This window comes from Panthera onca, chromosome C2 (genome assembly GCF_046562875.1).
Source record: "Panthera onca isolate mPanOnc1 chromosome C2, mPanOnc1 haplotype 2, whole genome shotgun sequence".
Taxonomy (NCBI): domain Eukaryota; kingdom Metazoa; phylum Chordata; class Mammalia; order Carnivora; family Felidae; genus Panthera; species Panthera onca.
In genome coordinates this window covers 148,422,540-148,450,432 of record NC_138347.1, presented here as the reverse complement: position 1 = coordinate 148,450,432, position 27,893 = coordinate 148,422,540, and the positions used below count along the sequence as shown (strand labels likewise).

General features: G+C 46.2%; 1 protein-coding gene across 4 annotated transcripts in view; it reads left to right on the top strand.

Moving 5' to 3' along the window:
* Positions 1-27,893, top strand: part of GASK1A (golgi associated kinase 1A) — a 90,211-nt gene that overhangs the window by 46,035 nt on the left and 16,283 nt on the right. For 3 of the 4 annotated variants that reach the window (XR_009611961.3, XR_009611959.3, XM_060638424.3), the window contains exon 2: positions 20,328-21,599. Coding sequence is in view for 1 of the 4 variants with exons in the window: in XM_060638424.3 (XP_060494407.3) it covers positions 20,328-21,599 (1,272 nt within the window). In the remaining 3 variants the exon portion in view is untranslated. Of the gene's footprint in view, positions 1-3,924; positions 4,065-20,327; positions 21,600-27,893 lie in introns of those variants that run through there. The other variant, XR_009611960.3, reaches the window with a different exon arrangement.

Below are 27,893 nucleotides of genomic sequence, written 5' to 3'. Positions count from 1 at the left end.
AGGGAAAGGAAGAGAAGGAAAGAGAAGGGAGAAAGAAAACATGAGTCATTCCATTGCTTAAGGGTGTCATTTCATGAAGATTTTATTTCAGTTATACACACACACACACACACACACTTTGGGTCACGCTGTCAAATGTATTTCTGTGCATATTGGTAAAAAGAAAGTTTGAAAGCCAGCGGGTAAATGACATAGCTGTGGCAGTCAGGACCTGGTAAGAAGCAAAGAAGGTGAGTAACTTGCCCAGGGTCACACAGCAAGTAGGCAGTATTGCTGGGATAACGGAGCCTCTGTGCTGAACTGCTGTGCTGTTACTGATCACTTCTGAAGTCCTTTAAGTGGTCCTGGTCATCTCCTGGTTGTTCATCTCTGTGGGAGGGCGCTGGCTGTGAGCACAGTTCTGTAGAAGGAATGCCTGGAAGACTCAAAATTTCAGGAGTTGGTTGGATGAAGGACCAGCTGTGGACCATCCTGGGGACCCGAACCCCAGAATGAGAAGAGGCTGTAGGAGAAGAGGTGGGGATGGGAGAGGGGAGGGGGAGGGGAGGGGAGGGGGAGGAGGGGCAGTGCCAGCAGGACAGGCATGGTTCTGAAACCAGTCCTCCTGAGAGAGGTAATGGCTGCTGCATGGCATCTAGAGGTTGGACCTGTAGGGAGTTCTTCAGCCCAGTCTGTCCTTTGACGTGGTCCATTCTTCACAGGATAATAATAATGGCAGCTACCATCTTTTGAACTGTTGCTGTGTCCCTATGATTTCTTTATGAGTTTTAGACACATTAGCTCATTAAACACCCTCGTCAATCCTGGGAGATAGGTGCCATTGTCTCTACTGTTGTAGAAACAAGTGAAGAGCTAGGACACCCTGGCCTTCTCCCCCAGCTGGGCCTGAGGGCTAATGTGATATGCATGGCTCTGTAGGGTGACTCCTACTGATGGCTCTTCCTCTCTACTGGTTCACCACCCCCTCCCCATGACTTTTTTGCCAACCTGGGGGTTTCTGGTGCAAATTCACCTGATACCAGCTCTCTGGCCATGACTGGCCCTGATTTGGTCTCTGTGGCCATTGATGATGCCCAGATTTTCGGGAGGGGGACTCTACCGTCATTGTCAGCTTTCTTAGGACATGAACTCAGGGAAAAACCTGTGGTTTCTTACCGGGTCCTGACTGCCACAACTATGTCATTGAACGCATTGGCTTTCAGACTTTTCTTTTACTGATGTGCTTAGCAATATATTTTGCATTGCGACTCCACATGTGTGTATACGTGTAACTCATAGGTTTTTTGAAATGATACTTATCCCTGTGAGATACATTAACTCATGTTTTCTTTCTCTCTTTTCTCTTTTATTCCTTTCCTTTCCTTAAAAACAAAATCTGATAGTGACCCAGACACTACATGGATTTCAGCCCACAAGGTGACAGTCTATTGAACTCCCCCCTCATTTTAATATGGCCATTCCCCCCTTCTTGAGCTTGGGTTAGTTTCCCAGGAATGAGGCCAATTTTGGAGGCAATGTGCCTGTTGTTGCATTTTCAAATCACTGTGCCACCCTGCTGACATCTACTCTGCATTCTGGACGGAGCTGGTGCACACTAATGCTTCTCCACGGGCCAGTGCCCCCCACCTGCAGCCAACCCCAGGGTGAAGGTGGTCAGGAGCCCCTGACCTGGACCAGCTGTCAGGGCCAAGGCCACCTCCCTGCTGTTCCATCTGGGGTAGGGTAGGAGGTGGTCCTTTGAGTCTTCTAGGCTGCCTCCACCAACTGCCTACCCTGACAGAGACAGATTCCCAAGGTGGGCATGCTGGACATGGCCTTCTTAGAACTGGGCTGCCCAGGGACTTCTGCAGTGGGAAGACATCTTAAGGGAGGCCATATGGCCAATCTCTACAGCAGACAGTGTGGAGGTTGTATTAATTTCCTCTTGCTCCTGTCTCAAATTACCACAAACTTGGCGGCTTAACACAGCGTCCATTTGTTCTCTTACAGTTCTGGTCAGAAGTCTGAAATCAGTGTCACTGGGCTCAAGTCAAGGTGTCGATGGGGCTGCTTCCTTCTGGAGGCTTTAGGGGAGAAGCCGTTTCCAGCTTCGCTTAGCCACTGCATTTTTTGGCTTGTGGCCCCTTCCCCTACCTTCAGATAGCATCACTCCTATCTGCTTCACTCATCACATTGCCTTCTTTTCTGTAGTGAGATCTACGTCTGCCTCCCTCTTGTAAAGACACTTGCCGTTCTATTTAGGGCCCACCAAGTAATCCAGGATAATCTCTCCATCTCAGGATCCTTAATTCAATCACACCTGCAAAGCCCCTTTTTCTTTCTTTCTTTTTCTTCAAAGTCCCCCTTTCAACACAAACTCTGCAGTTTCAAGGGATTAGGTCCTGGATATCTTAGGAGGCCATTACCACGTTTACCACAGTAGTCATCCAACCTCCACTTTGAGGACCGTGAGTTACTCTCTGTCATCAACTGGCCCAGTCCTGCGCGGTCGGGCTAGGGCTGTGTGCTCCTGAGGGTCAAGTGAGACCAATGTGACCTTCAGATGTTTTCCCACTCCCATCTACCAAAACAAGGCAAATCAATAGTTACTCGTTATTTAACAAATAAATGCTGTGTTCTACTACTTCCAGAGTTAGGATTATAGCTCTTTAATTAAGTTCCTTTTCGGGTCTGTGGAAATACAGGGAGCTGCAGAATCTCAGAAGTGGAAATAATTTAGAGCTTGTATAATCCAGGGGTTTCAAACTGGTGGCCCCTGGGCCAAATCAACTAGATTCTCCAGGTTTGGCCTTTGATGCTAAAGAGGGAGGTGAAGGAGCCTAGGAAATCTCTCAAGACAGAAGCTATGCATACAAGTGCATGAATTTCCACATAATTCTATTTTGCATGTCAGAAAGTGAACTTTGGTCCGACCATTTGCATCTCTTCTGTAACACAATGAATTTCTGAGAGCTAGGGAGGCTTTCCTGCTAGCTCTGACACTCCCAGGTAAGTGGATAAGCTTCACACAGGTCCTCAGGAATGCAAATAGGAAAAACACATTAATACTTGGTAAACACTGCCCTTCTTAACATTTGTTGTTTTACAGTGCTACTCTCATGAGATTAACTGTATAATCATCCAACAGATGTCTGGGGTTATAGACAATTTAGTTTTAGTTGTATTGGGAGGCAAAATGGGGCATAGAGGACACTGAAGACTACTTTCTCTTGGTTTCATAGTTTTACTTTTTAAAGTCTTCTTCTGGACCCATTTCCTGAACTGAATATTACTTTTTTTTGAAGACAGGGAAATTTCCATTCTTTTGGACCCCACAGCACCACGGGGCACCAGTAGAGGTACCCAGTAGATGCCTGTCACAGGAGACAAATGGAGTTTAGCCTACATTTTCCTGCCTGGGAGAGCTCTCTCCTTGGCTCTTCATCCCCCTTTCCACCTCTGCCCCTCCCCTGCCCGCCAGATACACCATTCCAGATGCCCCAGTATTGGGAACGCCCAGCACTGGATATTCACGTTGACAGAACTCTGTCTGACCAGAACTCTGGCATTGTGGGACCAGTCCAGAAAGCCTGTCCTGGGTCAGATGCAGAGAGAAGTTGTACTTCATGACACAGGAGAGGAGCAGAACCTTTCCAGTGTCTCTTCTTGGTGGAACTTGGTGGGGATACACAGTCCAGGATAAGAGATCATTCCTTCTAACACTGGATGCAACTCAATCCAAACAGCGTGCGGTCACATCACATCAAGCCCGAAATGGGTTTGGCCCCACCAGACCAGGGCAGGAGGCCAGAACAGAGGAAAAGGAGCCAGATGTTACGAAATACTGCTCTGCGCTCAGAGGGCTCACATAGCCCTTAGCAAGTATATGGGCAGGGATACAGTGGTTGTTTATTTATTTATGAACACAAAGCTGCAGATGGGGAAACATTGATCGACCCGATCCCTTTCACAAGAGAAGAACTGAGATTCAAGTTGCAGGAGGCGAGGGGTTGGTGGTGGTGGATAGCTACTGACTTCCAGGAACACCTACTTTTTCCAAGAGCCTCAGTGAGAAATTAGAGAAGGTGAGGAAGGTAGGGGCGAAGGTGGGAACAGGTGGGCCTCTGGGGGTGTAATTAGACCATGGACACTGGGGACCTTTGGGGCAATCATACATGTGCTTTAAATTTTGTGTGACGAAGAGAGGGCAGTCAAACTTGCTTTGGAGAAAGAATTTCTGAGAGCTGGGGAGGCTTCCGCACCTTGGGTCCTCTTACCCTGGAAGCTGCAGGGATCAGGCCTGCTGCCTCTCCCCTCAGCCACCCTCTCTCCCACCTGAGTTGTTTCCTGCCGCTCTCGATGCAGCTCCCTGTCCTGTTTTTTTCATGTTACACACACCTTCCTTTCTGTTTTGGATTCTTTTTACTACTAGAAACTTTGCTGATTAGAAATCTGGCGTTAATTATTGCTAATCTCCTTCCAAATGTTAATGGAACGAGGTAGGTCTGTGTTCAAACTTTCCTCTCCCAGAATCCCCTGTAGATGGTCTGGTGTGTGTCTCAAGGCTGAGTGTGATACAAGAATTTCCCAACTCGAGACAAAACACTCAACATCTGTTCTAATGTTGAAGGAAAAACCGATGTGTATTAGTTTCCTTCTTAAGGGATTTTCAAGGGTAATTTTGATCAAGACTTAATTTTTGCCTAATTTGCTCTATTAGAACCTAACTTTCCTGGAAATTGGAATGCCACCCTATTACAAATTGTATGCTTGCCTTTGTGTTTGGATTTACAGTTGTGTTGATCTAAGTGATACGGTGCTGTTTATCCTTTAGTGTAGCATTTCTCTAACACTGTAGACTCCTGGGGTTCCAAGGATCTATGCCTCAGTTCAGATCTGTGCTGTTCAGGATTGTAGCCACCAGACACATATTGAAATGTGGCTGGTCTGAACTGTGATGTGCAGTATGTGTGAAATACACATTGGGTTTCAAAGACGTATTACGAAAAATGTAAAACATCTCAATTTTATATTGATACAATGTTGAAATGATAATATTGTGGATGTATTTGGCTAAGTAAAAAATATTATTAAAGTCAATATCACCTGGCTCTTTCCCCTTTTTATTTAGTTATTAAAAAAATTTTTTTTAATGTTTATTTTTGAGAGAGAGAGAGAGAGAGAGAGAGACAGAGCAAGTAGGACAGGGGCAGAGAGAGGGAGACACAGAATCCAAAGCAGGCCCCAGGCTCTGAGGTGTCAGCACAGAGCCCGACGCGGGGCTCAAACTCATGAGCCCAGCCAGAAGATCATGACCTGAGATGAAGTCGGAGGCTTAACTGCCTGAGCTACCCAGGTGTCCCTCCCCTTTTTAAAATGTGGCTACTAGAAAATTTAAAATTCCATATGCAGTTAGCATTATATTCTTATTAGACAGTGCTGAATTGAATAAACACTGGCTCATAGCAGAATCTCATTCTTCAGTTCTTCCATTATTTTCGTTTTGAGAGAGAGGACAAGAGTACGTGAGCGGGGAAGTGGGGCCGAGGGAGAGGGAGAGAGAGAGAATGTTAAGCAGTCTCCATGTTCAGTGTGGAGCCTAACACAGGGCTGGAACTCACTATGGTGAGATCATGACCTGAACTGAAATCAAGAGTCAGATGCTTAACCGCCCCAGTTCTCATATTCTTAATAGTCAAAACCAGCAATTCCCAATCTCTTGTTTCCTGACCTTGTTTCCCCTGATTTTCATTTCTGAACATTTGAGGACTATAGGTGTTCATTAGACTCTGATTTTCTCATTCAAATGTACCTGTTCTCTGATTCATTTATTTCTGACAAGAGTCTCTAGATTGTTGACCTCAATCTTGGTGATTCGCCTGATTTACACAAGAAAATATTTATTTTATTTGGTCCCATATCCCCTTCAAATCACCTTCAGTACACTGGGGGGTAAGTATGCATTTTTGAAAAATAACAGATAAACGTAGTCAAACTCAGATTATTCCTTGCCAGAGTCATTTTTTGTATGAAGAAACAGACTATTTCTACATTAGAGGTCTCCAGGGCGGGGCTTATGCGCCTCAGGGATACACTAGATAATTCACTGGATTACAGTATAAAAAATATTAAAACTTCTGTTTACATTTGTTTTACCTGATCCTTTTCTAATTTTTCAGTTCTTGTTCATGTTTTACAATGAACATATTCATTTAGCACTACCTGCTTACAGTTTGTAAATATTGGGTAAACTAATGTGGGAAGTATTAGAGGGATGTGCTCAAAATGTTTACTAGTAAGTGTTTATCATCAAAAGGTTTTGAGACTACTGGTCCAAAGGAGGTAATTTCCCCCCTAGTGTACATTGAATCCCACCACTGTGTTAGTGACTCTTTTGAATATATGCAATTCATTCATTCATTCATTCATTCCTTCCTTCCTTCATTCATTCTTGAGGATCTACTAGGCAGCTGTTGCTTTGGTCCCGTAATTTACTTGACTTCTGGGAGCCTGGATTCTGAATCTGTTGTTTTCCTACCGGCCTTATGGCTGGCAGAAGTTTTGGCAGGCCTTGAGGTGTTTGGGGGTGAAAGAATGAGTGACGGAGGCCTTTTTTCCTGGGCTTGCCAAGATGGTCTTTTAGTGCTTAGCATATCTTCACCGAGGACTAATGTGTGCCATTTCTAAATTTAACATTCTTCTCTTTACTTTTTTTGTAAGTTGTGTTTTCTGGGGCCCTTCTCCGTTTCAGTTCTTTTCCTAGCTGAGAACCATCACTTGTTGCAACTTATTTGGTCTTCATTCCCATCCCAAGCACAAGCTGTTGTTATTCGTGCAACCAGGAGGTTTCTGTCACATCACAAGGGATTGCATCCCTGAAGTTATGTTATGGAAGCTAAGCAGCAGAACTGGCCAGACATTCATGGAATCACTTGCCTGGGGCGAACTAGATTTAAATCCGAGCCTCACAAGAACTTCAAGTCACCTCCAAGTAACCTTCAGTCCCCATCTCAGCCATAAACCCCCCAAGGTCAAATATCTATGGTGCCTTTACCTGTTCAAAATGCTTTTCTTCAAAGGTGCCAAGGAGAGCATTTACCTGGGCAGGTTAAGGAAGGGTGGGAGGAGATAAAAAGAGATTTTCATTTTTAAGAAGGACTTTTCTCCGTCCTTAAGAACCCACTGTGTAGACCACCATTTACAAGACTAAGCTGGCTTATTGGACTTCACATCCACCGAACTGCTGCAAATAAAGACTGTGTGAAGCCAAAGGGCGTTGTTGAAAGGGGCACAAAATCCCAGGTTCCTTTGCCATGCTTATCCCCTCCCTAAACTCACCTCTATCTCCCAGGGCTTCCTTCATCATTGTGTGGTAGAGTGAAAAAGTACGTGGGTTTTGGGAAAAATTCAAATCCTGTCTGCCACTGACCGGCTTTGTGACCTTGAGCAAGGTCCTTCTCTAAATCTTTCTCTACCGTTCTGTACAATTTCTATAATTGTAAAAATCATCACATTAGTACATACACTGTGGGGAGTGGCTATTATTAATCGAATCTGCTGTATTCACCTCTCAAGTCAGATATGCTCAATTTCCTGGCTATAGTCTTTTATTTTTTTACTTGAGATATAGCTGACATACAATGTTATGTTAGTTTCAGGTGCACACCATTGTGCCTCAACAAGTCTATCCCTTATGCTCGCCGCAAGTGTATTCTTAGCTACACTCCTAAGAAAGCTTGAGCTGGAAGAAACGTGGGCACCACCTGGTTCTGGAAGGAGCAGGAGGCTTAGAACCTGTCTGGTTTTGAGATTAAGCCATAGACCTAATTTAAGGAAAACAAATTTTTTATTATTTTTACATTTATTTTAGAGAGAGAGAAAGAGTGCCAAGCAGGGGTAGAGGGAGAGAAAGAGAGAATCCCAAGCAGACTCCACCCTCAGCACAGAGCTCGACTCAGGGCTCGATTCCATGACCCTGGGATCATGACCTGAGCCGAAATCATGAGTCAGATACTTAGCCAACTGAGCCACCCAGGTGCCCTGAGAATAAGAAATTATTAGAGAACTGCTTCTGATGTTCCCTCTCAAGTATGCACAGATCTGAGTGGGTTGAATGGTGGCATTCTCTCACTGATATTCTTTTATTTAATGAAGTAGGACATGAGATAAAGTTATTTTCACTTTGAAAGAAAAGTAAACGTAGCCTGGAAATGTTTTTATTTTCCCTCAATTTTCCCCATTGCGAAAAGGCTGCACTCTACCCTTGATCTCACACAAGCCTTATTTCACAGATGAACTGAGCAGTCTCAAAGGGGTGAGCCTCCTTCGAACGCAGGGCCTGCCCCAGGGACCCAAAGGCAGTCTTTTACGATCCGGGCTGGAGCAGAGGCTTTAGGTGGCAGCCTCTTCCCAGGGTGGCACAGTGATTAGGTCAGGGGCTCTGGAGCCAGACTGCCTGGGTTCATGTCCTGGTGCTGTCCTTGCTGGCACTGTGACCTTTGGGTCACCCTGATTCTCTATGCCTTGTTTTCCTCACCTGTAAAATGGGACAGTAATACTAATACCTATCTTATAAGACTGGCATACAGATTAAATGAGTTAAGAGAAGTAAAGTTCCTCACAAAGGCCCAGGCACACAGTGAACACTGAATAAATGTTAGTCATCGTTGCTTTTTTTTTTTTCTTTTTCCTGGAAATTGGCTGGGCCAAAAATTACAGGGGCAAAAGTGCTTTCTTGCCTTGAAGTTGCTGATGTGGAAGGAAAATCACAACTCTCCAATGAGGCTGAGCAAGGGGGCCTGGCTAGGTGGTGGCTTAGGAGACAGGCAACCTGGGCTTCTGCCCACAGTGGTACAAAGAGCTCCAGGCCCCCAGGACCTAGCAGATCTTACTGGGAGAGGGACGCTGTGTGCCTAGAAGTTCTAATGGGCTGTGCCTGTCGCCTTTGCCCCTGGAGGCTTATGCCAGATCAATTTCCCCCGCCTGGAGCCTGACTCTGGGTTCAGCCAAGGAAAGCAGAATTTGACCAGGTCTAGCATGCAGTATGACTCACAGGACTGACATGTGGTTTTAATGCGGCCCTCTGAAAATATGCTTATGTATTCCCTTTCACTCTACTCATGGTTTTGTTATGAAAATTATTCAACTGTTCTTTAAAAAATGGAACAGAAACTCCAAATTCAAAATCTCTGCCAGTCTTAACTCAGAGCCTGAGTGATGATGAATCAGTGATCAGCCAGTAGGGATCGTTTCATTTAGAAGAGAGCAGAGGTCGGGGGGCAGGATGGAGGGGTCTTTCACACCTTTAATAATGATTCCGGAACCAGGGCCAAACATGAGTTTTATTAAACGTGCGCATGGGTGCGTGTGCATACACACGCACATGCACACACACACACACACACACACACACACAATCACATGGCTTCCCTCTGCCTGTTCTCCCACCAAGAAACACTTTACAAATACTTTGTAATTTTATCTGTTTTGATGGAGAGAGGAACCTGTGACCTCTGTCTTCTCTCCACCTCTCCTGCTCAGCATGTTATTCCATCACCCGTGGCAGTTGAGTGGAGGACCAGGGTTTTGTCGTCCTTTTCTGACATCTGGGAGTTGAGAAAAGATGGCTTTGCCTCTGTCTCTGTCAGTTGGTTCCCGTGCAGCAGCCGGTGGGAATCACAGTTGTTAAGCACAGGGGGACGTCAGGGTTCAGAGCAGGGAATTCTGGGAAGTGGTCTGGGGTAGAGAGGGCTAGGGCCCAAAAGTAAATCCTGACAGGATTTTCTCAAAGTAGAACATTCCTTTCTCTGTGACCCTTTAGAAATGAGAAAAAGTCTCCTGCTGGCTGTTACAGTACAAACCGTAATTGAGTCCTTTCCTCTAGTGTCCTTGTTTCTGAAATTGACTCTGTGCAAAGGCCGCCAGTTTGTACTGGAATTCTTCAAAAAAGTCCTTCTCAAAAGGTCTCTCCGGTTTCCATTTCACAGAAGGCTCCCTCAATGCCATCTGTCCATCTTATGGAATAAACTTGTTCCTGGGATGTGTTTGTGACCAGGGTGTACTGTCGTTATCTTCATCACAGCCTGAGTCCATCTGTAGTGACAGCACTACGCCCTTATTAGTCAAGGGAAAGGCACTGCGCTTCATTACTAAACTGCCTTGCTGTTATCTGACCAGGGGCACACATGGAGCCCAACAGAAACCACCAAAAAATCTGTATTAGTTAAGTTTTGCTGTGATAATTCTGCATTGTGAACAACCTTACAATCTCAATGGCTTACGATATACACCTACAGCTTGGTTCAAGGTCTATGTGTAGTTTAGGCCCAGTGGGTATGGCTGGTTTAGCTCCAGGCGGGGGATGGGGTTCATCTGGGGCCTATGCCTCTCATACTGGAGGACAAGTTTGCAAGGAGGAAGGTCAAACCACACAAGCACATTCGAAGCATCTATTAGGATGTGGCATATGTGATGTCCACTAATATTCCACTGGCAAAGCAAGTCATGTGGCCAAAGTCAAAGACAGTGGGTGGGGAGGTATATTCTCTTTTCAGTGAAACCATGGCAAGGTGAGGAGGAAGGAAGAATAGTGAAGAAATATCACCAATATCACTGCCTTTCCTGTTGAAGGGCTATCTTCCACCCTCTATGGAGGCAGTGATAGGGAGTTTGGGAGTGGCTCCTGTCCCCAGCACAGCACTTTCCTGTGGCCTGGGTTCTTTTCTACTCTCCTGGCTTTCAGTGGCCTGGGCTCTTTTCTACTCTCCTGGCTTTCCTTCCCACAGTTGCTGTGGAACCCAAACCCCACTCTTGTCAAAATCTCAGTCTTTTCCTTTTAGTCCCTCCACATATTTCCTTTCTGGCTCCTACCCTTTCTCTCCTCACCTTCCAACATGTTTTTTTTTTTTTTTAATGTTTATTTATTTTTGAGAGAGAGAGAGACAGAGAGTGAGTGGGGGAGGAGCAGAGAGAGAGGGAGACACAGAATCCAAAGCAGGGTCCAGGCTCTGAGCTGTCAGCACAGAGCCTGATGTGGGGCTCGAACCCATGAACTGTGAGATCATGACCTTAGCCGAAGTTGGACGCTTAACTGACTGAGTCACCCAGGTGCCCCTTCCAACGTGTTTTTAAGCCAAGCAATTCCTTCCTGTTCCATCCTTGATATCTTTGGATGGACAAGACCTTTCCCATTGCCAAGGTGGTCTCCTCTTAACTTACATTTGTAGTTTTATGATGAAAGAGTTTTTCTTTCAGCCTCTGCCTTGAACTGTGCTCCCAAATATCCCATTTTTTACTCTGACATTACAATATGCCAAGTGCAGGAAAAGGGATGGGTATATTTTTCAGATCCCAGAAAGGTAAAGGGTGTTCAGAGAGTGGAGGGAGAAACATTGATCCCACTACTCATTTAAATGTACTAAGCTGGGGCACCTGGGTGGCTCAGTTGGTTGAGCATCTGACTTCAACTCAGGTCATGATCTCACCGTTCATAGGTTTGAGCCCCACGTCAGGCTCTGCGCTGACAGCTCAGAGCCTAGAGCCTACTTCAGATTCTATGTCTCCCTCTCTCTCTGCCCTTTCCCGCTTGTGTTCTCTCTCTCTTAAAAATAAATAAATAAACATTTTTTAAAAATAAATTAAAAAAATAAATGTACCAGGGGCGCCTGTGTGGCTGTCAGTTAAGTGTCCGACTTCAGCTCAGGTCATGATCTCATGGTTTGAGAGTTCGAGCCCCACGTCGGGCTCTGTGCTGACAGCTGGAGCCTGCAGCCTGCTTCAGATTCTGTGTCTCCCCCTCTCTCTACCCCTCCCACTCTCATGCTGTGTCTCTCTCTGTCTCTCAATAATAAATAAACGTTAAAAAAATAAATAAATAAAAATAAATGTACCAAAGCCCTTTACATATTTTGACTCATTTCTTTCTCATGGCCATCCTTGGAGAGAGGAATTATCTCATTCTCTGACATTTTGTGACTGAGGAAACAGGGCAGAGAGGTTGTATAACTTGCCCATTGTCACACAGCTCAAAAGGGCAGAAACTGATTTAGAACTCAGCTGTGTTTTCCCCAAATCCTCCTGTTTAGCTACCCCCTTTTTTCAGTCCTCTTCCTCTGCAACTGTGAGTGGACATGACTGCCAGGCCAGCGGGCATCTTCTCCAAGGAATAAAGAGTGAGGAATGGAGGTTTGCGGAGGGGAGGAGAAATAGAGCAGCTGTAGAAATAGACAGTGAAGGTCACACCATTCCTCCTTCCAGGCCGCCAGCATCACTGCAGAACAGAAAAGATGGTGTGTGTGTGTTTTGGATGGGGAGCTTGGGGGCGGGCTCAGCTGGCAAGTATGTAGCAAGGGCATCCGTCGGTTGGGTCCCATCAGCAGACTTTCTAGTATATCTTGCTTCATTCCCCTTCCCCTTCTCTACCGTACTCTTTGTTATTCAGCTGGATATTTCTCTTCAGAGAAAGTTTTTTCAGTTTGATCAAAGCTGCTTTTCTTTTCCCAAAGCTTTACTTGGGTGGCCCTGTGGGGACATCTGCTCATGGCCGTTTTGAACTTTCTCTGTGCACAACCGCACAATTGCCAACTTTCCCCAGGTTGTCGGAAGCCAAGTAAGGCCGAAAAGAGGATCAAAACAGTCTGCCTTCTTCAAACATTTTTTAAAAGATGATTTATTTTTCTCTAGCGGCATCCAAAAGTTTAAGAATACAGATTATGAATCCAACATGAAAACATATTTTTCTTTTTAGAAGAGAAAAAAAACCCAAACAGACTTTTTTCTCTGCCCATTTCTCTCTTTAGTTTTAATTAAAAATATTGGTATTCTTGCCAATTGTGGGACCCTGGGCAAATGTTAGCACTCTGGATCTTTCTGTTTTCTCAGCTGTAAATTAGGAATGAAATGATTCCCATGTCCCTCATCTGCATGAGGATTAAAGGAGATAATAACTGATACACAATGAAAAGTTAGTATCAGTAAGAAGTGGGACCCAATGGCTCCATTTCTTGGTGTCTCCTCTATAGAAATCCTCATAGTTTCCCCAGAGCTGTATGTCCTGTGTGGTCGGTGCAGCACTGTTTGGCTCTAACAAAAATTGGGAATGATCTAAATATTCTCCCTGTGGAGGAACGATTAAAGAAATTATGGCATCTTCTCCCTGTGAACTATTATGCAGCAAGTTAAGTAACTCTATATAGACAGATACAGAAAAAGCTTCAGGACATATTGTTATGTCAACAGGCAAGTTGTGGAACGGTCTTCTCTTTTATGCTCAAAATAATTATCACATATGGTGGACGAAAAAATAATCTCCCAAAAGACATCCATATCTTAATCCCTGGAACCTGTGACTGTTACCTTATTTGGAAAAAAAGACTCTCTGCATATCTCAATTAAGCATCTTGAGATGGGGAGCCTATCCTGGAGCCTATTATCCAAGCAGGCCCCCAGTGACATCACATGTGTTCTTTTAAGAGGGAGGCAAAGAGAGATCTGATACACACAGAAAAGGAGGAGCACAATGGCCACAAATCAGAGTGATGGCGCATCAGTCAGGCTGAAGAATGCCAGCGGCCTCCAGAAGCTGGACGAGTTCTCCCCTAGAGCCTCCACAGGGAGCATGGCTCTGCTGGCACCTGGATTTCAGCTTCGTGAAACTGATACTGAACACATTTCTGTGTTTGAAGCCGTCAAGTCTGTGGATGTTGATTATGGCAGTCACAGGAAGTTAATACACCGTGACATATGTGCACGTTTCGATGCAAAGAAAAGAAACAGACCTGGGAAGATGGTACATCCAGATTGTTGACTGCGGCTCCCCTCTGGGGAGGTGAAAAGATGTTCACATTTTGTTTGATTGTCTTAATATTACTTGGGTTTTTCACAGTGTTTATTTATGCATGTATTGTGTGTGTGTGTGTGTGTGTGTGTGTGTGTGTGTCTTTTAAATAGTAATAAAGACCAAATTAAAATATATCTAATCAGGACAAAATTTAGAATCTCACGTCAAAAGGATTATCAGATAAAGACATCTTAGGGGGTGACAAGAATCATTTGTTTTATGGAAAAAAGGCTCATTTCCACTGGAGACATCCTGTGGAACCACGTAGAATGCCTCTCAGAATTGTCCCTCTGAATGATGGAGACTGAGCATTTATCCACTGACTTTTGTCCCATTTGGGCTGAGGGTTGTCACCAAAGGCCTTAACTTCCCCTGTGCCTCCCTGAGAGCAGGCAAGAACATCGAGAGTGAATCAGGCACTTGAGGTGGGAAGCTGGCAGTGTGCAAGGGGATTGTCCACTGTAGGGGGCAGCTGCAATCAGTCATCAGTCGGCCAAGAGGACCATAACATGGGGCACAAAAGCATCTTCCATAGAGAGAAAGCTCCTGGAGCCCCAAGCAGGGAAGAACCCCAGAACTGGAGGAGCCCTTCTCACCAGCAGGCATGCAGTGCCCTAGGCCAGGGAACGGTGTTTGTCCCTCTCTAAAAACCCCTCTTGTCTGAGGGCCCATTTCATACAGAGCTTCCTGTGTGGCAGGCACTGTGATAGTCCCAAGACACAACAGCACATGAGCCAATGTCTCACTTGTGTGGATCAGTAGACTTTAAATGATCAAATATAGTAAAGAATGAAAGGGTGTGCTCAGGGAGGAGCAGCATATTATGGGAGCACATAGCTAAGGCATCCAGCCCATTGAGAGGCCTCTGTGGAAGGCTTCCCAGGGAGGTAGTGTCTGAACTGAGACCTAAATAATGAGAATGGAGGGAGAGGAGTGTTCCAGGCAATGGAACAGCATGGGTAAAGTGTAGATAGAGAGGGTCTGGCACTGTCTAGGAAATGAAAGACATTCAGTGTGGCTCGACCACTCCAGGCACTTAGACCTTCTCCAAAGAGGCTTTGAAGGATGTGACCCAGGGTGTGGAGAGTGGATTGCAGAGGAGCAGAGCTGGAGGGAGAGACCAATTAAGTATCCTAGCAAAGAAGAGGGTGTCTGGGCCTAGGGAGACAGAGTGGCCATTGAGAACTGAACTGATTCAAGAGATGTTTAGGAGGGAACATTTGCAGGACTTGGATATAGGAGGCAGAGGCAAGGGTGGAGTGGAGATCAGGGCCACATTTCTGGCTTGGATATCTGGGTGGATGGTGCTACCTTTCAGCAGGTTGGAAACTGAAGGAGGGACATGTTTAGAGGTGGGGGAGATGGTGAGTAAATTATATAAAGCAGAGAACTTCTGGTTGACCTAGTGATCCCTTCCCCTCTCTCTGACTCCTAGAAATATGTGAGAGGTGGGCCACCTCTCTTCCTGTTCCACGGCACTCTTTAAGGGTGGTGTCTTGGGGGTGCTAAGTGGTCAGCATACCTGCAGGAGGCATTCAGTTTCCACAAAGCTAGTGAATAGATCTTGTGAAAATGTACAGAGGGAGCAAAACTCTTGGACTTCCCAGAGCTGTCTGGGTACTGTGGCTCCTGACCATAGACATTGGAAAAAGTTGGTTGTTCTGTGGCCTGCCCTAGTCACTGCATTCTGTTAGGGCATGTTCCTTTCTTCTTAAAAATGTGCCACCAAGGCCTGTTACTATGAACGTGGCTGCATAAACTGCATACTTGCCACTGTCTCCTGGAAACCATTTGAAAGCAACAAAGAGAATGGAAGACAAAATGAAAATTCCTTTTAAGGCTAACTCAGGAGACACCAGAATCCTTGGGAGCTGTGTAAAAAAGCGGTCAATTTCATGCAGAGCGGTGTTGGGAGACGTGAGAGACGGGAGGAGAGAGCCCAGGGGTGGCAGATCCCAGAAAGCACCGATACAAATATAGCTGCGAAGCAAGGTCTCTATCTCGTCTTGTCTGCAAAAGAGGCTGTGAAGATGAGGGTGACTGTGGTTGCCCAGCAGTTCCACCTGGACCATTAAGATGAGAGAGGCAGAGGAGAGGACACATGAAGAACCATGCTCACAAGGCTGATTTGCAGGAAGCAGCCTGGCCGCGATTTCAGATTCACCTCAGGCCCGTCTATAGGAACCTCTTTCGATGGACTCATCCAACTTCTAAGAAGAGTTTGGCATCCATACGGAGACACTGTAAGGAAAAAAGGAAACAATGAACAGCAAAGTTTATGAACAGATGAAGGTCAGTTACCCTGAAACAGGTGAAAATTTCGAGCAATTGCTTCACTATGAATTTGTAAAGCTCAATGAAAAAAAAATCCTCTCTGAAGGAACACTACAAAAGAGAAATGCAAGAACTCAAGAAAAAAATGGTAAGATAGCAGGAAGAGGTGAAATATGATCTGGGAAGAAATGGGGAAAACTAGAAATTAACTGGAATTAAGTAGAAATTAGAAAGTACTCATGGAAGGGGCACCTGGGTGGCTCAGTCGGTTGGGCGTCCGACTTCGGCTCAGGTCATGGTCTCGTGGTACGTGAGTTCGAGCCCCGCATCAGGCTCTGTGCTGACAGCTCGGAGCCTGGAGCCTGCTTCGGATTCTGTGTCTCCCTCTCTCTCTGCTCCTCCCCTGCTCGTGCTCTGTCTCTCTCTCTCTCTCTCTCTCTCTCTCCTTCAAAAATAAATAAAAACATTTAAAAAAAAAAGAGAAAGTACCCGAGGAGAAAACATAATAAGCCAGACAGAATATAGACATGAGAAACATGAACAAACTGAAATGAAAATAGTTAGAAAGGATTAGAGAGAAAAGATGGAAGGATCCACAAGACAGACAACGGAGATCCAACATATATGTAATTAAAGAGCCTGGAAAAAAAAATAAAAATAAAATAGTGGAATGGAAATCATACTTCAAACTTAGTCTAAGAAAACTTTGATGAAAAAAACTATTTAAATCTACCTTTTCTAACAAAGTGTATCACACCAAGAAAAACGGACCCAGGAAAGTCAACACCAAGATATATTCTAGTTACATCATTGGACCTCAAAGAAAACAAAAGATCACCTCACACCTGTCAGAATGGCTCTTGTCAAAAAGACAAGAGATAACAAATGCTGGGAGGATGTGGAGAAGAGGGAACCCTTCTGCACTGGTGATGGGATTGTAAATTGGTGCAACCACTGTGGAGAACAGAATGGAGGCTCCTCAAAAAGCCAAAAAAAAAAAAAATGGAACTATCAGACAATCCAGGCATCTCACTTGTGTGTATATATCTGAAGGAAATGAAATCAGTGTCTTGAAGAGATATCTCCACTTCTATGCGCATTGCAGCATTATTCAGAATAATCAAGATAAGGAAACAACCTAAGTGTCCACTGACAGATGAACGGATAAAGAAAAAAATATATATAATATATATTATGTTTATATATTTTATATATTATATATTACATATATATATATATATATATATATATATATACACACACACACCACACACACATACACACACACACAACACAATATTATTCAGCCATAAAAAAAGAAGGAAATCCTGCCATTTGTGACAACATGGGTGGACCATGAGCATTATGCTAAGTGAAATAGACCAGACAGAGAAAGACAAATACTATATGGTATTTGTATGTGGAACCTAAAAATAAAATGTCAAACTCATAGAAACAGAGTGGAATGATGGTTGCCAGGGCTGGGAGAGGGAGGAAATGGGGAGATGTTGGTCAAAGAATATAGAGACTTTCAGTTATAAGGTGGCTGAGTTCTGAGGACCTAATGTACAGCAGGTGACTGTAGTTAAGAATACCATATTGTAGGGGCGCCTGGGTGGCGCAGTCGGTTAAGCGTCCGACTTCAGCCAGGTCACGATCTCGCGGTCCGTGAGTTCGAGCCCCGCGTCAGGCTCTGGGCTGATGGCTCGGAGCCTGGAACCTGTTTCCGATTCTGTGTCTCCCTCTCTCTGCCCCTCCCCCGTTCATGCTCTGTCTCTCTCTGTCCCAAAAATAAATAAAAAAGGTTGAAAAAAAAAAAATTTAAAAAAAAAAAAAAAAAAAAAAAGAATACCATATTGTACACTTCAGATTTGTGGAGAGTAGATCTTAAGCATTCTCAACACACGCACACAAAGGTAACTATGTGAGGTGACAGGTGTGCTAAATAACTTGGCTGTGGTGATCATTTCATAATGTATATGTATATCAAAGTATACACTTTAAATATATACAGTTTTATTTGTTAATTATACTTCAGTAAAGCTGGAAAAAATGTAGAGAAAAAGAAAATTCTTATGGCAACTAGGCAGGGTATAACATCCATCTATTCAGTGGAGCAGGACCCACAAGCCATTCAGAGAAACTGTGACAAAATATTTTATTTCTAGTCAAGATTTCTTTCAGGTATGAATGCTATAGAAAAACAATTTTGAACATGAAGGAACTCAGAGAATTTTGTTCACATGCACACTGCTTAAGAAAATTGTGGAGTTTTGGCCTCAGCTAACCGAGAAATAATGAAAAACTAGGGCAAAGGAGAAATGAGCATGCAAAGAATGTATTTCACTGAAGAGCTAAGACCTGAACACATATGAGTATTGGACTAGTGGGATAGAAGGTACAAGTTTTATATTCTAACAATTTAAAAATAATACAAATATACAAATTTGGAAGGGGGAATCCAAGAAAAGATGGCAGAAAGAAAAAAACATGCTGTTCATTAATAACAGCTGAGAACCAAGGGATATCATTTAAAGCTACCAGACGTAGTAGAAATGTAAGAAATTACATTGTACAAAGACAAACATCAAAATAGATAATGCAAGTGATTAATATTGAATAACAACAGAGTGGTAGGGGACAGAGGAGAGGGCAGGTACTAATTTTATGATTGTTCATAGTAGGGATTCAGAGCTACTGTTCAAAGAGGTAGATGATTAAGGGCAAACGATCATCAAGGTGTATACCACAAAACAAAAGTAAAGGTAACTGAAAACCTACTGAAAGAATTCCAAATTAGAAGTACAAAAATATGCCATAAACATTTATGACAAAACAAAGACTAAACATGCACAGCATATCAAGTAACATAAATGGACCAAACCTACCTGGTGAAAGAACACAGTGCTATTTTGGTGGAAGTGTGTGTGTATGGATGCATGTATGTGTCTGTGTATATATGTGTACATATGTGGGGGTGGGGAGATACAGAGCACACAAAGTCCCCTCCTCAACCTTTAGCCTATGGTAGACCCTGAAGAGGAGAGAGATTCCAGATGGACTCCAGGTTTTGATAGCCCACATTTATGAGGAAGATCTTCTCTAGGCTTTGTCTCCCTGCCCTGTGTCCCTTGACTGGAGTGGAGAGAAATCAGAAACCTGCTTTCATCTGATTTCCCCACTGCGATTAAGCCTCCTGGTCCCCACCCTGTCGTGCCTCAAGCAGGGTGTTCAGCCTTGGGGCTGCATGGTCCTGGGACATAGACCTACCTGCTGGCTCACAGCAGTATAGGTACCTTGGAGTCTGGAGAAGAGGGGTGGGGCCTGAGAACTTCCTTTTCTGACAACTTCCCAGGGATACTGATGCCACTGGTCCAGGAACAATGTGTTTAAAAATCACTGTCCCAGGGGTGCCTGGGTGACTCAGTCGGTTAAGCATCCAACTCTAGATTTCAGTTCAGGTCATGATCTCACATCCCATGAGTTTGAGCCCCGCATCAGGCTTCATGCTGACAGTGCAGAGCCTGCTTCGGATTCTCTCTCCCTCTCTCTCTCTTCTTCCCCTGCCCCCACCATGAAAATAAGTAGATAAACTGGAAAAAAAATCACTGCCCAGAGTGTGTCCGTGCCCGCACATGTGGAGCAGTTGCTACCACGTCGGTGTGCCAAGAAAGGCCAGGGCATCCGACTTCCTTTTGAGCAGGTGGTGCAGGCAGAAGTGCCTAGGCAAGGACTTAGTCACATGGTTACACCTGGCTGCAGGAGAGGCTGGGCAATGGCGCCTGTAGTGGGGCAGTCTGTGCCCTAAAAAGGGAAAAGGGAAAAGCTTGCTTGTGGGAGACGATTAGAGGTTTACGGAGTGGGTCCTAGGATTCACATGGAGATGAAGAGAGAGGGTCCAAGCACTCAGTGGTGAGGGACAGATGTGAAAAAAAGACGCTTATGGTGCTTGGTTCTTAGTGTCATAGCGGCCCTTTATTCAAGGGGGAGGAGCCCAAGGCGGCCTGCAGCCATCAGCAAAGGCCGCCCGGGGGAAGGCAAGGCAAGAGCTCAGCTTTGAAGCAGGACTGCACTTGGCTGTGGTTGCCCATTCCTGCCTCGAAGACAGCTAGGTGTACTCCACCATCTCTGCCCTCTTTGTGCCCCCAAGATGTTCATTCACTGCTCCTATTGTTTTGTGGGTTGGGCCGGATGTTTTCCCAGGTCTCAGACTCTCTTTTTCTATCCTGTCCCCCAGGCATCTTGGCTCTGGAGAAAGCTGCGTGGCAAAAGGCGGCTGGTGATGGCATTCTGCCTCTTGATGACTCTGTCTGCAGTGGCTGTCACTCGCTTCCCCCCACAGCATCCTGCTACTGGCCCAGAGCCTGGTCCCATGGAGCCCCAGGAGGTAACGGGTGCCCTTGGCCCCCACAGCCGGCAGGCTCTGAGCTCCGGCTGGAGGCAGCGGGCAAGAGACCTAGGGCTCTGGAGAGGCTGGGCCTTGTCTAGCCCCATGTGTGCTGGGGAGCAAGGCCACAGAGGGCCAGTGGACAGAAGCAGGAAGTCCCTGGGAGGGGACAGCAGGCGTCCAGGGAGGGTCAGAAGGGACATTACTTTGGCACCTCTAGGAGATTTGAGACTCAGTACCCGGCGTATTGTGCTCCTGGGGGAGGATGAAGTTAGGAGTCCAGGAGCCAAAGACTTGGGTCCCCCCTGGCATGATGGTCTCATCAGAGAGGCACAGAATGAAACTGGCACCCTGGTTGGCCCCCTCACAGGACATGGCATGACGGCTTTACAGGCTTGGAAAGCTACCGCTGGACCGACCCTCCGGTCCCACCCAGCAGAAGGCAGGAATCTTCCAGGATTGACTGGTGGGCGACAAACAGGGCATCCCACACCATCTGCAGGGGCTCGTCGGTGGCCTGGCTCTGTTGGGGAGCTGCAAGGATCTGTCTGGTGTGAGGCTGAGACCCCTGGTCTGTTGACCGGCTTGAGGACCAGTGGGCAGGCTCCCCCGTGGCTCACAGAGCATGATGTGCAAATGCTCCGGCTGTTGGCCCAGGGGGAGGTGGTGGGCAAAGCCAGGGTGCCTGGCCATGGGCAGGTGCTGCAGGTTGGCTTCTCCAATGCGGGTGCCTCTCGGGACATGTCTTCTGGGCTCAGCCATCTCTGCTCCCAGGGGCTCTGCGGCCTGATCAAGAGGCCTGGGGACCTGCTGGAGGTCCTGGCCTTCCACGTGGACCGTGTGCTGGGGCTGCACCGGAGCCTACCTGCTGTGGCCCGGAACTTCCGGAGCTCCCTGCTGCCCTACCGATACACAGATGGCAGCACGAGGCCGGTCATCTGGTGGGCGCCCGATGTGCAGCACCTGGGTGACCCAGACGATGACCAGAACTCTCTGTCCTTGGGCTGGCTCCAGTACCAGGCCTTGTTGGCACGCGGCTGCAGCTGGCCAAGCCAGGCCCCCTGCCTGGGCGTCCACCACGCTGAGTGGGCACGCCTGGCACTCTTCGACTTCCTGCTGCAGGTAGGTGGGGCTGGGCATGGTGAGGCTGGAGAGCAGCAGAAGCAGGGGACTGGGGATGAACTGAGACACTGGAGTTGCCCGCTTGACGATGGTTGGTGACTCCCCCTCCAATCTTTGTGTTTTGACCACCACGCACCTGTTTTCGTTATTTTTCTGCTTTTGCATTTATTCATCCAGTGGTATGCTGGAACCAGCTCATGTGGGCTTACAAGAGCTGATTGCTAAAATTTTCAGGAATTTTGTGACCTGGTTGAGAAACACAGGCATTATTAAACATTAAATTCCATCAACTAACAATATGATAAGTTACTGTTGAAAAAAAGGTAATAAATGCTCAGAACCCATTAATTCCTAATGATTTCACTGTATTTTACTACAACCTATGCTTTTTAGGTTATTTGCATTTATATAGTAAATATCGTACGATGGTGAGCTACTGCACATCTCCTGTCAACTCCACATTCAGTCATGTTGGTAGCTTGAAATTGGCCAGGGTGGGAGTATTTACACCATGGGAGTCAGCAAATGCTACAAATATGGACTCCCCACTACTTCCAAGAGCTGGTTGTTAAACATTTATCTGCACATCGCTGTTGATAACGTCATATCCTTGAATCAACTAGGATTGAAGACGGTTGCCGAGTTTAAAAAAGAAAGGAAGTAATGGGGAGAGGGAGAGACATAGAAAGATAAAGGGATGATACTTGGGCACTGAAAAATGAGAAAGGACTCCAGCCACAAGGTCAACTGAGGTCCTTCCTCTGCCGGAAGTTAACCCTGGAGTTTCTGGGGATTCTAGGGAAGGACTGGGCAGTCAGGACACAGGAGTTAACTGGGGGACTGCAGGCATTGGCTATTTACTAACTGTAAACAGCATGGCTATTCTGGGGCCTGTGCACTGGATGTCAACTGAGACATACGTGTGGAAATGTGTCCAGAAGGATATAAAGACAAAAAGGAAAGACAAAAAGCTCAAAATGGGTGAATATGTGTTCTAGATGCAGACTGAGCCAGCCCCCGTTTCTGTAGCGATGCCTATTGAAAAAAGACACCAACATGAGCCCTAGATTCACCTACTGGGGTGAGTGGATGAGCCACAGGACAGGATTCAGGCAGCCAGGGGATGTCATGCTGTATTTGGTCCACACAGGGTTGGTCCACAATATGTTTTCAGAAAATTCTTAGACAACATGTAATACTTTGGAGATTTCCCATAAAAATCCAGCTTCCTTTGAAACATTGGATGGTTTAGTAACATTGGGCCTCCCTTCCCATATGGCAGTAATCAGCCTGAGCTGAGTAGTCATGCCATGCTCTCCTTTTGGCCATAGGCCCTACCTCCTTATTTTCTGACATCCACCTCCTGCCCCTTCCCCAGAACCGTGAATGCTACCTGTCAGTCAGTGGATATTTGTTTCCAGTCAGCGAGCTAACTGGTCTCCTGAGGTACTTCAGGCTCCTCCAGTCTGTGTCTCTAAGCTTTGTGGAAAGAGGAGTGTGGAGCTCAGTGATCAGTATGGGCTGATGAATAGACCTGGGCTTGAACCCCTCACTCCCAGACCCCTTCCTGCTGTATGACACTGAGCAGATTACTTTGCCTCTTAGACATCACTTTTCTTACATCTAAAATGGGACTGGATGTCCTGACCTCACTCCCTTGGACCTGATCATTATAATGTGTGGTAGCTTCTAATTGCCAGCACCTGCATCTGTGGGCTTGCTCTGGGTGACATGTGACAGGCTGGGTGCTGGGGAACTAACGCTGTCCAGATAGTGTGGTCAACCATCCAGGTTGGGAAGGAGGTATTTCTCAGACGTAGGACTTATAGCCTGGGGCAAACAGGGAAGACTGGTCATGCTACTTCTAGGAGCAGCCTAGACTGATGGGAGCCAGTGTATAAAGAAAGCCCTGGCTCCCTGGCTGGGATGGCTCTTCAGTGTGTGTTATAAGTGTCTCAGAGTTCCCTGCAGTGGTCATTGTTCACCCTCTCTGTCTTACTTCTCTGCTCCCTGCTTATGTTTCTGGATTAGCTCACACACACAAAAAACGGCTATCGCTTGAATCCTTGTCTTGAGGTCTGTCTCTGGGAGAGCCTGGCCCATGTCAGACAATAACACTGACCTTGTGTGGTTTCTGCATGCAAGATGGTTCATGTAATACGGTGCCCGGAGGGTGGCACATGCACAATTATAAGCAGGCACTGTCCCCAACACTTTATAGGAATTAACTCATCCAATCCTCATAGCAGCCTTACAAGTGATATACATTTATTCCTATTTAAAGTTGAGAAATTAAGGTCCGAGAGGTTAAATTACTTGCCCGAGGTCATGGCTGCTGAAGTTGACACAAAGCCTAATGGTTGCCTAATGGTCTGCCTCCAGAGCTCACCTTCTTAATCACAGAGTCACTATTCAGCTGGCCACGAATGAGGCAGGAAGAGGGGACCCTTGCAGGGATGCCTTGGAGCTGTGAGACTGGAGGCGCCTCCTCGCAGAGCCCCAGCCGAAGTGCACGCAGCAGTCTTCTGCTCCACACAGAGCCCCTCTGTCCATCTCCTGGAGTTGCGGTGTGGGACCCTTCCTCAGCTGCCAGGTCCTGTTGTAGGGACAGAAGTCTTGGCAGCCAAGGCACACGCTGGTTGGGTGTGTGGTCTGACGCTACCTGGCTGGCCTTGTGCCACCTCTTCCTTGGTTTGCTGAACACCAGTCAAGTCAAACACCCCTGTCTGGCTGACGCTGCCTTCCTAGAAGCCACTGGCAAGTCAGAGGGAGGCGAGGTTTCAGGATGTGGGTTTCCCAGCACAGGAACCTGAGGTGCCTCCTGACTGGGGACTGAGCACAAACTCCATGTACAGTCCACTCTGTGGTATGTTTGCTTGTTTGTTTTGTTTTATCTAATATAAACCCTTGCTTTTTTGTGTCTGTGTATCACAACATACCATCTACCCAGACACAAAATACACAAGCACTGCACACATACACATTCTTTTTTTTTTTTTTTTTTTTTTTTAATTTTTTTTTTCAACGTTTTTTATTTATTTTTGGGACAGAGAGAGACAGAGCATGAACGGGGGAGGGGCAGAGAGAGAGGGAGACACAGAATCGGAAACAGGCTCCAGGCTCCGAGCCATCAGCCCAGAGCCTGACGCGGGGCTCGAACTCACGGACCGCGAGATTGTGACCTGGCTGAAGTCGGACGCTTAACCGACTGCGCCACCCAGGCGCCCCTACACATTCTTTATACTCCCCACAAATCATGCCCTGTGCGTTGCAAATCCCATCTAAAACCTTGCATTAGTTAGTGATTGCTGAAATAATGCTAACAAACTTCTCTAAAATCAATGGCTTAAAATACCAGCTCTTTAATTCTTTCTCCAGGGTCTGTGGGTCAGTTGGGCTCAACTGAGCTTAGCTGTAAGCTGTGGGGGGTGGATTCACGTCTGCCCTTGGTGTCTCATTCTGGAGCGCCGGCTGAAGGGGCACCAGTTCCCTGGGGCAAACCCTTCTCCTGGGAAATCAAAGAAACCCTAGAGTTCAACCAAATTGCAAAAGCACATTTAAGGCCTCCACTAACGTCACTTCCTCTAGTATTCCGTTGGTCAAAGCAAGTCAATGTCGGGGAAGGGAAGTACAATCTGCCCAGACTGGAAGGGAAAGAGGAGCAAATATTTGTTGGGCAAAAATGAAATCAGTTACACATACCCCAAACGCATACATTGTACACTTACAAATGAACCTCATGTCCCCACATATTCCATAGCCACCCACACATGCATACCATTCACATGAATCATACACCCTCATATACTCCATATGATGCCCAAACACTGCTGTAGGCAAGTGGGGCTCAATCCTGTGGAGAACTTTGAGCGAGTGTGTAGAACGTGCACCAGAGTTGTCTCACTCAAGGGCCAAAGCTGGGCTATTTACCCCCTAGCTCCCAACTGTCAGAGGTTGAGACTGCTCCTAAGGGCATTGACCTCCTAGGGGCACTAGCAGCCTGGCTCATGTGCTGGCCAGACAAACAGGATCCTTCAGCCAGAAAGGGGCTAAGGCAGAGAGCCACGGCACTTTCCGTAGAAAGCCATCGATATGTACAGGAATAGTGAGTGCCAGGGGGTAGGGGTGGGATACTAACAGCATCTGCTACTCCTAATGAATAAATCAAGAACATGTTTTGGAGGCCAGTATGACCAGGAGGATGCTCTCAGTTTATAAGCTGGTCTCTCTAGGAAAGATACAGTACTAATAGTAGGTACCCTCCACTGCACCCCGGGCTGTGTCATAGGAAGAAGTAGGACTAAGAGAGAGCCCACCACTTCTGAATAGATCAGTGAGAAGCTGCTTCTACTCAGGTGGACAAAGTGGGTGGGAGAGTGTGTATGTGTGTTTGGTGGGTGGGGCTCACAAAACTCTGCTTAATGTCAGGGGCCACCTGCAGCCAGAGTTGCATTCAGTCTGGTAAAAGGTAGAAAGTCCTTCTCCTCCTGGGACAGTGATGATGGAACAGCCAAGCATGGTCAGGAAAAGCTAATGACCATCACATTCACTGTAAGTCAAATTCAACCTGAGAGGAGTTGTGCCTGGGACCTAAAAGAGCCTTCTACTCAGTGGCCAGAGTCAGGGTAGGAAGTGCTGGGTTGTTGGGCACATTTCTTTTTTTTCTTTTTTAAAGGGCCTCCGTCTCACACTGTGCTTCCTCTGAGAGGGCGTGTGATTGGCTAGATGGTGGGCGAGTTGTGGAAAACTCAGACAGACTGAGAGTTGGTGATGTTGGCTCATAAAAGTCTTTCTGCAACTTCTGCTTATGAAGGGTCTTCACGTCCCCAAGAATTGATATCCGAGAAAGCCTTGCCTGCCACCGTCCTGGCCCAGGCCATCATCTTTTCTTACATGGACTAACACAACAGCTCCCTGATTTGTCTCCCTCCCTTCACTTATGTCCCCTCCAATCCAGTCTCCTTACAGAAAACCTCCCCCAGGCAGACCCCGAGTCTAGGATTCCAGTGCAGTAGTTTATCTGGGAGACGATCTCAAGAAACACCCATAGGGAGATGGGAAGTGACATGGGAGGACAGACAATCAAAAAAGGGCATGATATAAAGTAGGTCACCACTGTGAGTGACTAGGGAGGGCTTAGTTCCACAGAAAATTTCTGAGAAATGGTATGAAATACATGTTCAGAATTAGCCCACCAAGAGGTGAGGGACTCAAGGCATTTATAGCCAAATATCCCATCAATCTTTGGTTGAAGGCTGCTTCTGGAGATACGGATTCCCTAGAATCTGGAGAAAGCCCCCAGACAAAGCTATACAGCAGCTGGAATTTGGAAGGTGAGCTCTGAAGTTCATAAAGAACCGTTCAGACACAGAAAGCATGCTTCTTTTACAATCATAAATCAGATTGTGTCACACTTCCCCATTAAAATAAGGTAAGGCCTCTCAATGCCCTCGGTATCGGGTTCTTCAAGGGCCCATGTTCTTCAAGGACCCTAGCATCTGTCCCCAGCCGCATCTCTTGGCACTGAGCCTTGGTCAGTTTCTAAACACACCCAGCTCCTTCTGGTGCAGGGCTTCTTGCTTGGACTTGCTTCTGACTCTTCCTCCCCAGGTTTCAACTCTCCTGACCACCCCTTATTATTCTCTTTCTCTTTCATGGCATCCTGTCGATTCCCTTTCTGATTCCCAGCACAGTTTGTAAATATTTTATTTATTTGTTCATGTATTTACCATATGTCTGTGTTTTGTTCACCACCACATCAGCATCTAGCACAGAGCCAAGGTCATAGATAAGCACTATGAACGAATGAATGAATGAATTAGTGATGAGTGAACTCCCAAGATCTCTGTATGATTTCCAGTCTGGGTGCTGCTGTGTTTTTCTTCCTCAAGTACCACTTCTTCCTTTAGACGGAAAGGAAGCCCAAAGCTTTCTACATTTCTTATAGGGTCCAGAATAGAACCACAGAGGTAGAAAACAACATTTGCCATGATCTTGCCTTCTGGCTGTTAATGAACTTGCACTCCCAGAACAGATGACAATGTGTAACGTTGCCTGATGTCCTCGACCACTGTTCCAGCACTTGGCATGTGTTCATGCATAACAGCCCTTAGAGGCAGAAAATATTCTTAGCTTCATTCTACAGACGGGGAAACTGAGGTTTAGAAGAGCTAAGGAGCTTGCCCACAGTCACAACCTGTTTCATCCAGGGCAGTCTGGCCACAGAGTGCATGTTCTTGCCCTCTTTGCTGTACTGAACTGGCTCTAAAAAAATATTTATTGAGTCTCTTCAAT